Here is a 12,902-nt window from a genome sequence, read left to right as displayed (position 1 = left end):
GTGGAGCTCCAGATGTTTCAGTCCCAGTTATCTGTCAGGACATTCAGGCAACTGGCTTCTCAAAATGTCCATCTGTATACCTCTCTCTCAGCCCTGAAGCCAAACAAATGGCATCTTCTGTCTGGAAGTCTAACAATGCCATTCAGACATAGTCCCTTTCCCACATCCACTGTGGGGGTGCACAGAGGATCCTGTTTACTGCTGTTCATAACCTACAGAGGGGGTAATACCACCCAACACATTATGTGACCATGAGACCCGTGTTCATCATTAGAGTCGTTATTGTGAATAACCTATCCTTGTTTAAATTTCAGGACTATGCAGCTTAAACCCCACTGAATGCTTTCCGTGGCTGTTAGAAGGAGATCTGCTCTATTAAAAGGAACCACAGAAACATATTCGGGGTGGGGGAGGAATACAGCTGCATCTCGCAGTGGAGCTAGGTTCAAAGTCAGCATGTAGGGCAAATATGGCACGGATTCAAACTATCACTACAAATCCCTTTTACAATCCATAAAGTATGATGTGCATGGTTTTGTATATGTTGTGCTATCTCCCAATTAATCCAACACAGCCAGCTTTTCCTGCGGCACTGGAGGAGAGAGCTTCCCTGTGGCTGAGCACCAGCTGAAGCAGCTGGCTGTTGTTTAGGGGCCATGCTACATGAAAAATTGTTTATTCTTCCTCCCTACCCCCTAAATGAGTATCATCAGATTTGCATAAGTTAAATGTGTGTATAGAATGAGCCTCTACCCTTGAGTAGCATCATGGAACACATGCTTTGTTCTCTTTTTTGAGGCTGTAAAATGTGTGAGCAGACGTTCCTTCTTAGATCCATCACACGGTGCTTCATTCACCCTTCCATTCAATGCTTTCTGAGTGTTTAGCCCAGACCAGGCACTACTGAGTTCTTTCTTTTCTTACCTGTTATCAGCTGAGTTAGTACTTTAGTCTGTTCATTGAGGATGTTCACTGTAACATTTCTGGCAGATTTGAAGTATAGGGCGTTACCCTGTAATAAGAAAATAAGAAAAACACATGAAAATAGCAGATTTCTTCTTTTTTTCCCAGTATAGTTTCTTATAAGATATTGAATAAAGTTCCCTGCACTATAAAATGGATCCTGTTTTTTATTTTATAGGTGGTGACAAAAGATTTCTAAATAATTGTAATCCCAACTCTCCAAGGGCTGAACTGATCTTTGTTATTTTTTTATTTTTTGCTGTTTAGTTGCTAAGTTGTGTCTGACTCTTTGCAATCCCATAGACTATATATAACCTGCAGGGCTCTTCTGTCCATGGGATTTCCCAGGCAAGAATATTGGAGTGGGTTGCCATTCCCCTCTTCAGAGGATCTTCCCAACTCAGGGATAGAACCTGCATCCCCTGCCTCGCAGGCAGATTCTTTACCACTGAACCACCTGGGAAATAAAATTCTAATTGATGTATCTTTATTTGAAAATCCTAGCTGTTTAGTTATCCCCACATATATGATAATTAATTGGCATTCAGCCAAAATGGATTTTCCCCAGAGAGACACACAGATAGACAGATATACTCAAAAGAGATTTCATATACACATACACACCCAAATTTGTTGAATCCAAGACTATAAGAACACAGAGCCCTTTAGCTCTTGCTGTAGATGGTAGTTAGCTCTGGTACACGGGATGATCAGGAATGATGATGGTCTCCTAATTTCACCCTCTCTAGTTCACCAGTTTCTCCAAAGGAATCATGCAGAGCCCTTAGTGGAGAGTAAATGCTTGTGTGAAATACACTAGGTCTACCCCTCCAGCAGATCCACCAGCTGTGAGAATCCAGGTGCTCTGCGGGAGGATGGTATGCTTTTTGTAGAGATGTTTACCACATGTGGACACACAACCCAGGAGATCCAGCATCTCTAAGAAGACCTCTGCCTCCCCTTTTTTCCTTTTCTTTATCCAGATTTTTTTTTCTTCCAGGCATCCTCTACCTTTAATCCATCTCCCTTTTATCAAAAAGGGCACCTGATTCCTCTTCCACATGGTGGCAGACATTTTTGAGAATGACTCAGAACAAACACTGGCGGGCTTGTTCTATAAAGGTCCTGAAAATAAATATTTTTGGCTTTGTGGGACATATTGTCTCAGTGTTAACTACTCATATCTGCTGTTTTTGTGCAAACCAGTCATAGACAATACATAGACAAATGGGTATGGCTGTATTCCAATAAAACTTTCTTCATGGACAAAGACAACTGAATTTCTTATAATTTTAAACAATATAATCTTACCATGTCATAAAATATCATTCTTCTCCCCCCTCCCCCTTTTAAAAATACTAAAAACTATCGATTCTTGGGTTGGGAAGATCCCTTGGAGAAGGAAGTGGCAATCCACTCCAGTATGCTTGCCTGGAAAATCCCATGGCAGGCTACAGCCCATGGGGTCACAAGGCGTCGGACACGACTGAGCGACTAAACCACCACCACCACCAAAAACTATCTCCGTTCACCGGCCGTTTGAGAACAGGCAGACACAGGCCATGGTTTGTCAGCCCTCAACTTAGATGTTCTTTGCTTGGAATAAACTAAAGCTATAAAACAAAGGATGAATCTCTGACAGAATATGTCAGTAACCAGATAGTTGTTATTAGAAAAGAGAATGTGGGTAGTCATCGTCATCTTTTCAAACCCTTGTTGGCACATGGCATCTGCCTGAAAATTTAGTAAAGACACTATGGATTCAGTCTCAAATACAGAGAAACCACTGTGCCATGAATTGTGAGGAAAATGAAGATGGGAAAGACCCCCTTCAGCTTCAAAGTCTTACGTTCCGATGGGGACAATGACACAGCACACACACCCACACGGCCAGGCAGGGGACGGCAAGGGTGATTAGAGAGTGGCAAACGGTGTGCTGAGACTTTCCTGAAGCGTGAGGCTATTCCTGCCTTAAGGATGCACAGAGAGAAGCAAAGGGGGTAGTCATGTGTGAACTGAATTTCCCAAGGTAGGATAGGATTTTCCCAAGTTGGAACAAAAAAACAAGGAAGATTATGGACTTTCTCATCTCTTTTTCCTTCTAAAACTGGCGATTCGTGGGCCCAGCCCAGTGCCTGGAGATGGTGAAGAGGCAGGGGTGTGCTGACTGCAGATCAGGTCAAGGTCTGAGTTGTTTCCACAAGAGGCGGGGCTGGGGGTGGGGACAGCCACCACCCAGGCATTGTCCACACACTGATGGTTAGAGCCATGGCCCTCTCAGCCAAGGTTAACTGCTAAAATGGATGGACGACTCACTCAAGCCCTGAGGAACCAGCTACCCTTGAGTGAGGGCTCTTGTCCTAGTGTTGAGGGAGGACAGAACTGCCACATCCAGGCAACCACTGAGTCACTCCATTAATGGCTTAAAATTAAAATTTTGCCTGGTGAATGAAGAATATTCTTTTTTTGTTCTGTTTTTTAATTGGAACAGGGAAGAAGAAATACACTGAATCTAAAGTTGACATAGTTCTTTTTTCCCCATACATTAGAAAACAAATATTAACCAAAAATTGTTTATTTTTGCCATTGCTTCTGGCAGTGCTTAACTCTTCTACTGAAAACTTAAAAAGTAAGCTTTTTAAGTTCAAGCAATGTGAGAATTCAGAACTTGGAAACTGCAAGGGGGATATAGGTTTCCAGAAGTTAATGTACTTAACTCTTCATATATTGAGCAACCTGACACTGCAGAGAGAGGGGTGACCTGGAATCAGAGAACTGGATAAGCTCCACAGTCACTGACCAGTGTGTGATTCTGAGCAACTTAATTGCTCTGTGGTTCATTCTCTGCAAAACTGATAGCAACAGCAGCAGCTGGGGCTGACATAACTGAGCCCTCTCTATGAGCCAAGCACACAGTAGAAGCCCCGGAGGCAAGCTACCTAGTTTCCAATCTCTACCACATTCCAGTTGGCTGACTGAGCGAGTTAAGGGTTCTAAGTCTCAAGTTTCTTGATATGTGATGTCACATGTATTATTATTATTAAAATACAGGGTGGACAGGGCAGTTTAGTGACAGAGGCAGGAGGAGGAGGGGGTTGGGGGAGCAAGAAAGAATGGAGGGTAAGGAAGATGACCTTTCTTTGTATATCCTCATCCCTACAATCCACCTGTGAACTAAGTTTTGGGTATCTTCTATGTCCACTAAAGGATCTCCCTATAGTTGCAAGTTTTTCACTATTGTCTTTCAAATGCCAGTGTTTTCAAATGTACTTGTCTGTCCTTAATATTCACCAAATTCTATTGAGGAGAAAAAAAAAAAATCTCCTAACAGCTTTGATCAAAGTTTACAGCGAGAGATAAACTACAGCCAGCCATTCCCTTTTATTGCTATGTCAAAATATAATACCTTAGCATTAATTATCTGTTGTGCTAATACGCTGGCAAACAGTCTTTGCTACATCAGGATTTAAACAAAAAGCCTCATTCTAGCCTGGGACACCTTGCTGTGATCCTCCCAAATACCTGATAACAGAAAGGTTGCTGGGAAAACAGCAGGAACCACCAGCTAACAAACTCTGAAGTGCCTCCCCTGACAGCTGGGTCAGTGCCTTCATATTTGTTCTCTGGGTTGGCTGGCTGAGGTTAAACCAGGGAAAAGCAGCCAAGAAAAGCACCCCTGGGGTCTCTGTGGTATCAGAATGAGTAGGGGAAACACTTCCATGTCTGAGGAGACACTAAATTCTGCCCACTTAGCTGCTTCTATTTCCTGTCTCCCTCCCACTCCCAACTGTAGCCCCTGGGCCTGGGGAGGTTAATTTCTGCTGCAGGACAGCCTGCTCTGGAGCCAGTGAATTTCCCTAACTAACCTCAAGGCAACCATCCAAGGACAAGGGGCTTGTGGGAGACCAGGGGGAGGCTTAGCCTTGCCTACTGGAAAGGAGTTTGGCAGACGCAAAACTGCTGTGGATTATCAGCAAGTCAGTCAGTGGCCAATCAGCCCAGATTCTCCTGGACACAGGCTGAGCTGTGTGGGACATGAGGAAGAAAGCACGTAAAATCTCCCCCGCTTCGGGACAGCAGGAGAGTCCACATCAGGACTCTCCTCAAACAACTAAAGCCTGCAGCATTTGGATGGATAAGAACCCCCATTAATTTGCTTCTCTAGAGCACAACAAGCAGAACAGAATCACACCGTTTCTTGATGACTCAAGACCACTCAATAAACATTATTTGTCCTACAATGTCTTCCAGGGGTTACTGTACACAGGTAGCCATTTGAACACCTAATGGCTCCATCATGCTGACATTCTGAAATTACCTGTTCTTATATGAAGACAGTCTATATAAACATCAAATACTCCAAAGCTTATATTGAAGAGCAGTGGTTCACATCTCTTTCAATCTGCCAGGATTCTCCTTCAGGTACTTCCCTCTCTGTGGCCCAAAATATGCTCTGTGCTCTCTCTGATTGGCTTTAGATGTTAGCCATTGAATTTCTGCAATGCTATGGACTCTTGCATATAATTTTGGTCAAATCAATATTCAGAATCTACAATATTAAGGTTATGTGTATACTGCCCACAGCTAAATGAAATCAAGCTCTTTAATTACATTTCCTTTTCCTTTCTGGCCCGCTGTTTTTTTCTTTTCATAGAATAGATAAATGCTTCATGTAAAAAATGCTTTTTTTCCCTTCCAATGTTGAATCCTTTTTCTTTAGGTTTTATTTTCTAGGAAATAACCTCAGCTTTAAAGGTCCAATATTTCTGCTGATTAAAAAAAAAAATTCTACTACCATACCTGTAATTTTCAAAAGCTTTTTCTTATTCTTTGAACCTTCCTTTTATGTCATCCCTTCTTTGTTTGATCGACACACTATCCTTTCTTTGGGGCTTCCCTGTTGGCTCAGATGGTAAAGAATTTGCCTGCAATGCAGGAGACCTGGGTTCTATCCCTGGGTTGGGAGCATTCCCTGGAGAAGGGAATACTGGCCTCCCACTCCAGTATTCTTGCCTGGAAAATTGCATGAACAGAGGAACCTGGCCAGCTACAGCCCATAGGGTCACAAAGACTTGGACACTGACTGAGTGACTAACACTTTCATTCTCTCTTACAGGGGAATAAAAAAGCTCTTTGGAAGCTCTGTGTTTCTGGAAGGGCAAACCCTGCCATAGTGTACTGTAGTGGTGAATTGGATAATTCAATGGAGAACCTCCTAATGTCAGTATCTGTGGGCAGTCAGTACCTGTGGGCTAGTTTCATCAAAGAGGGATTCTCTAAATTCCTGCCAGGCAGGTGGTAGATATAACCTTAGAAATCAGTTCTGATGTTAGAGGGGGAGAGGGCTGGATATGTTGCTATTCATTGGACAGACTTTCCTTCAAACCTGTTTTCAGTGTTCATTCTATGTCTAACAACCAGAGCCTAGAGTTATTCTGGTTTAACTTTTATTTTTTATTTATTTATTTTAAAAAATTTTTATTTTATTTTTTAACTTTACAATATTGTATTGGTTTTGCCATATATCAAAATGAATCCGCCACAGGTGTACATGTGTTCCCCATCCCGAACCCTCCCTACCTCCTCCCTCCCCATACCATCCTTCTGGGTCGTCCCAGTGCACCAGCCCCAAGCATCCAGTATTGTGCATTGAACCCAGACTGGCGACTTGTTTCATATATGATATTATACATGTTTCAATGCCATTCTCCCAAATCATCCCCCCCTCGCCCTCTCCCACAGAGTCCACAAGACTCTTTTATACATCAGTGTCTCTTTTGCTGTCTCGTATACAGGGTTATTGTTACCATCTTTCTAAATTCCATATATATGCGTTAGTATACTGTATTGGTGTTTTTCTTTCTGACTCACTTCACTCCGTATAATAGGCTCCAGTTTCATCCACCTCATTAGAACTGATTCAAATGTATTTTTTAATAGCTGAGTAATACTCCATTGTGTATATGTACCACAGCTTTCTTATCCATTCATCTGCTGATGGACATCTAGGTTGCTTCCATGTCCTGGCTATTATAAACAGTGCTGCGATGAACATTGGGGTACTCGTGTCTCTTTCCCTTCTGGTTTCCTCAGTGTGTATGCCCAGCAGTGGGATTGCTGGGTCATAAGGCAGGTCTATTTCCAGTTTTTTAAGGAATCTCCACACTGTTCTCCATAGTGGCTGTACTAGTTTGCATTCCCACCAACAGTGTAAGAGGGTTCCCTTTTCTCCACACCCTCTCCAGCATGTATTGCTTGTAGACCAGAAACTATAAAACTCCTAGAGGAGAACATAAGCAAAACACTCTCCGACATACATCACAACAGGATCCTTTATGATCCACCTCCCAGAATATTGGAAATAAAAGCAAAAATAAACAAATGGGACCTAATTAAACTTAAAAGCTTCTGCACAACAAAGGAAACTATAAGCAAGGTGAAAAGACAGCTTTCAGAATGGGAGAAAATAATAGCAAATGAAGCAACTGACAAACAACTAACCTCAAAAATATACAAGCAACTCCTACAGCTCAATTCCAGAAAAATAAATGACCCAATCAAAAAATGGGCCAAAGAACTAAATAGACATTTCTCCAAAGAAGACATACAGATGGCTAACAAACACAGGAAAAGATGCTCAACATCACTCATTATCAGAGAAATGCAAATCAAAACCACAATGAGGTACCATTTCACGCCAGTCAGAATGGCTGCGATCTAACTTTTATTTTTAATTGAAAGATAGTAAATTTATAATGTTGTGTTAGTTTCTGTCATATAGCAAAGTGATTCAGTTTTCTATATATATATTCTTTTTCATATTCTTTTATTCACTATATTTTATTGCAAAATATTGAATATAATTTCCTGTGCTATACAGTAGGACCTTGTTGTTTATTAAGGCAATGGCACCCCACTCCAGTACTCTTGCCTGGAAAATCCCATGGACGGAGGAGCCTGATGGATTGCAGTCCATGGGGTCGCTAAGAGTCAGACACGACTGAGTGACTTCACTTTCACTTTTCACTTTCATGCATTGGAGAAGGAAATGGCAACCCACTCCAGGGTTCTTGCCTGGAGAATCCCAGGGATGCAGGAGCCTGGTGGGCTGCCGTCTATGGGGTCGCACAGAGTCAGACATACTGAAGTGACTTAGCAGCAGCAGCAGCAGTATGTATCTGCTAATCTCAAACTCCTAGTTTATCCCTCCTTTCTCTCCCCTTTGGTAACCACAAGTTTTGTTGTTTTTTTCTTCCCCTATGTCTGGAAGTCTGTTTCTGTTTCATAAATAAGTTAATTTGCATCATATTTTAGATTTCGCATATAAGGGATATCATATGGCATGTATTTGTCTTTTGCTGACTTACTTCATTTAGTATAATAATCTCGAGGTCCAACCATGTTGCTATAGATGACATTATTTCATTATTTAAATGACTGAGTAGTATTCCACTGTGTACATGTACCGCATCTTCTTTATCCATTCATCTGTCCATGAACATTTAGACTGCTTCCATGTCTTGGCTTTGTGAATAGTGCTGCTATGAACACTGGGGTGCATGTATCATTTGAATTGGAGTTTTTCTTTGTAGGCAGCACATTGTTATACAATCTGCCACTCTATGTCTTTTGATTGGAGCATCTAGTCCATTGACATTTAAGGTAATTATTGAGAGGTATGTATTTAATGCCATTTAAAATCCTCTTTTCTAGTTGATTTTGTATTTTTTCTTTGTTCCTTTCTTTCTGTTTTTCCTTTTGTGGCTTGATGGTTTTCTTTTGCATTATGCTTGAGTCCTCTTCCTTTTGGTTTTTATAAATCTACTGAATGTTTCCTCATTAAACTATTATTATATTTACTTGCTTTAGACTGGTGATCATATGGGTGGTCATATAGGTGCAAACAAATTCTAAAAAACTCTTCATTTTCTTACTCCCCTCCCCAACGTTTTATGATTTTGATCTCATTTACAACTTCATATTTATCCTTTTGCTCTTCATTGCAGTTATCATCACTTTCACACACACAAAAATTTAATCTATGTACTGGCTTAAGTGGTTTATTTTCCAATTGTGATTTTTCTCTTTCCTATATATTCTTGCCTCTTTTCTATTTAGAGAAGACTTTTTAATCCTTCTGGATGGCTTAATATTCCAGATAAAAATCCTCCTATCTTCTGCTAGGCTGGAGAGGTTACTTCCTAGCTGGGTCAGTTGAGGGTGAGAGCTGGGTATAGATGCTGAGTTCAGCTGGTCTTTATGCAGATTTTCCAACCAGTGCCTTTTGTCAGCCTCACTCCAGAGTGCATCATGGCTACTGTGGACTCTGGGCACTGCACCTCAAGTGCTTTGTGGAAAAGTAACCCTGTTCTACTGATTCTGGACAGTGAGTCTCAAGTCTTCAGGGATATCTAGCTCCTGAGACTTTCCAGGCTCTGTATCATGGATCCTCTTCCTTGATTTATTTCTTTTCTTTCACTGCATGTTTGTAGATTCCAGCTCTGCCTGGTCAGCCCTGTCTCCCTGACTGTCTATCATCCCTTTCCATGTTTCTTCCTCTCTCGGTGACAATGTAAGCTTACTCCTTTTTAGTTTTGTCCTCTTACTGTCTCTTTGAGTTAGGTTTCTGAATGACCCAGAGGCTTATCATTTCTCACTGCTATCAGTCTATCTCTAGGGCCACTTCTTACTTCTGCTTTCTTAAGTGGAAGAAGCGGGTTAAACTGTGTAAGTCAAAACAAATGGTGTCTAGTCCAGGACCCAGGAACTTCTCTGAAGCATCTTATGTATACTGAGTGTCTAGAACATACTATATACTATCCTTGGCCCTGGACAACAGGAAGGGAGAAGCTCCTTGTCCATCAGGAAATGGAAAATAACCATGACAATAATGCAGCATCCCTTCCATTGAGATCTATGCTGTCCAGGTATGAGGGCACAGATTTTAATATTTGCTTTTGATGCCAGCTGCATTAACACAGTCTGTTCTGAAGTTATTTATCTTCATAATCCTACCTGGTAGTGTGTTTTCTTTGCTCTAGGAGGAACTAACAATCTGATCTGGGAATGCAGATAAACAGAGAAAACCCCAAGAAAGCACATAAAGAATTTCCACATTCAGGGAAGGTTTTCAACTCTCAGTGGGAATGAGGTTCAGAGAAGGAAGGGATCAGTGTGGCTGGCATCCTGCAGCATCTTCCCAGAGGAGAACTGGGCTGGCTTCTGCCTTATCTGCCTAACAAAATGGCACAGCAGTTTACAATAGCAGAGCTTCCACCTAATGTTGACTAAGAACACAGGGGAGCCTGGTCTGTGGAGTAACGGTTCAGAGTGCAAGCTCTGGAGTCAGATTTGGGCTTGAATCCTAACTCTTTTATTAACTGTGTAGCATTGGGTAAATCCTTTTTGAGACTCACTTTTTCTATTTATGAAATGAAGTTAAAGGCTACCTAATGCTGCTGATATTAGGATTAAAAAAGATAGTATATGCCAAGGGCCTAGCACAGCAGCTATCAAAATGGTACATAAACTATAACAAAGAAAACAGACAAAACCTACAGAAAGAAGTTTTCTTAGAAAACAGCCAATTTAAGGACAGGGGCAAGAAATATGAAAGATGAGCCTGGAACATCTTACAGGGTCAGAAGGAAGTGCTCAAAAACAAACAAATGAAACCCAGAAAAACACCCCACAATTATGGGGGACTATGTCAAAGGAACACAAGAGACAAACTGAAAAAGCTCCCAATGGCCAAGCTGTGAAGCCCAATGTGAACAGCTAAATAAATATTGCAGCATTTAATTATTACCCAAGGCATAATAAAATAAATATCTGTGAGTCCAGCTCTGATATAAATAAATAATTAAAGAAATAAATGGAGGAAAAAAAAACAACTCTCCTATGTAGAATTCCAAACATTTTTCAGTTAATTCTCTGCTCCTTAAAGACAGATACACTTAGTGACTTTCTTTAAAAGAGCACAGCATGGAAGAGGGGACAGAAATGTCACAGAGGAGAAATCTGACAAACACCATTTCATCCAGGGGATCAAGGTCAGCTTCAACAGTGGTAAGTCATGTTGATATGAGGGATACTTTACCTTGGGATACTTTCCAAATAGGAAAAGGATTTGGAAAGGGATCCTTTCCAAATAGGAAAAGGAGTATGTCAAGGCTGTATATTGTCACCCTGCTTATTTAACTTATATGCAGAGTACATCATGAGAAACGCTGGGCTGGAAGAAGCACAAGCTGGAATCAAGAGTGCCCGGAGAAATATCAATAATCTCAGATATGTAGATGACACCACCCTTATGGCAGAAAGTGAAGAAGAACTGAAGAGCCTCTTGATGAAAGTGAAAGAGAGAGTGAAAAAGTTGGCTTAAAGCTCAACATTCAGAAAATGAAGATCATGGCATCTGGTCCCATTACTTCACGGCAAATAGATGGGGAAACAGTGGCTGACTTTATTTTTTGGGGGCTCCAAAATCACTGCAGATGGTGATTGCAGTCATGAAATTAAAAGACGCTTACTCCTTGGAAGGAAAGTTATGACCAACCTAGATAGCATATTAAAAAGCAGAGACATTACTTTGTCCACAAAGGTCTCTCTAGTCAAGGTTATGGTTTTTCCAGTAGTCATGTATGGATGTGAGAGTTGGACTATAAAGAAAGCTGAGTGCCGAAGAATTGATGCTTTGGACTGCGGTGTTGGAGAAGACTCTTGACAGTCCCTTGGACTGCAAGGAGATCCAACCAGTCTATCCATAAGGAGATCAGTCCTGGGTGTTCACTGGAAGGACTGATGTCAAAGCTGAAACTCCAATACTTTGGCCACCTGACGCAAAGAGCTGACTCATTTGAAAAGACCATGATGCTGGGAGGGGTTGGGGGCAGGAGGAGAAGGGGATGACAGAGGATGAGATGGTTAGATGGCATCACCGACTCAATGGACGTGAGTTTGGGTAGACTCCAGGAGTTGGTGATGGACAGGAAGGCCTGGCATGCTGTGGTTCATTGGGTTGCAAAGAGTCAGAGACGACTGAGTGACTGAACTGAACTGAACTTACCTTGGTAGGCTTCCTCTTCAAAACCCATTCCCCTCATCTGATCATGAGAAAAACATCAGAGAAATATTAACTGAGGATCATTTTGCAAACACCTGAGCAGTACTCTTCAAAATGGTAAGGGCATTGAAACCAAGGAAAGTCTGAGAAACTGCCATAGCCATATAGAACCTAAAGAAGCATGACAAACAAAATGTGGTATCCTGGATGAGAACCTTGGATATAAACAGGACATTACATAAAACAAAGGATATCTGAAAAAATGATTTATTTTAATCTAGTAACAATGTATCAACATTGATTCATTAACTGTGACGGGATGGCATCACTGACTCGATGGATGTGAGTCTGGGTGAACTCCGAGAATTGGTGATGGACAGGGAGGCCTGGCGTGCTGCGATTCATGGGGTTGCAAAGAGTCAGACATGACTGAGTGACTGAACTGAACTGAACGGGGGAGATCATCGAAAAAGCAAGAGAGTTCCAGAAAAACATCTATTTCTGCTTTATTGACTATGCCAAAGCCTTTGACTGTGTGGATCACAATAAACTGTGGAAAATTCTGAAAGAGATGGGAATACCAGACCACCTGACCTGGTATTTTCTCACCTCTTGAGAAACCTGTATGAAGGTCAGGAAGCAACAGTTAGAACTGGACATGGAACAACAGACTGATTCCAAATAGGAAAAGGAGTACGTCAAGGCTGTATATTGTCACCCTGCTTATTTAACTTATATGCAGAGTACATCATGAGAAATGCTGGGCTGGAAGAAGCACAAGCGGGAATCAAGATTGCCAGGAGAAATATCAATAATCTCAGATATGCAGATGACACCACTTTTATGGCAGAAAGTGAAGAGGAACTAAAAAGCC

At 41.5% G+C, this 12,902-nt stretch overlaps 1 protein-coding gene across 6 annotated transcripts in view; it reads right to left on the bottom strand.

Annotated features, from left to right (window-relative positions):
* Positions 1-12,902, bottom strand: part of SGCD (sarcoglycan delta) — a 697,628-nt gene that overhangs the window by 171,128 nt on the left and 513,598 nt on the right. For all 6 annotated transcript variants that reach the window (XM_055560027.1, XM_055560012.1, XM_055560020.1 and 3 more), the window contains one exon: positions 925-1,012. In XM_055560027.1, coding sequence (XP_055416002.1) covers positions 925-1,012 — 88 coding nt within the window. The remainder of the gene's footprint in view (positions 1-924; positions 1,013-12,902) is intronic.

The sequence above is a fragment of the Bubalus kerabau genome, chromosome 1 (genome assembly GCF_029407905.1).
Source record: "Bubalus kerabau isolate K-KA32 ecotype Philippines breed swamp buffalo chromosome 1, PCC_UOA_SB_1v2, whole genome shotgun sequence".
Taxonomy (NCBI): Eukaryota; Metazoa; Chordata; class Mammalia; order Artiodactyla; family Bovidae; genus Bubalus; species Bubalus kerabau.
This window is presented reverse-complemented; position numbering and strand designations above follow the sequence as displayed.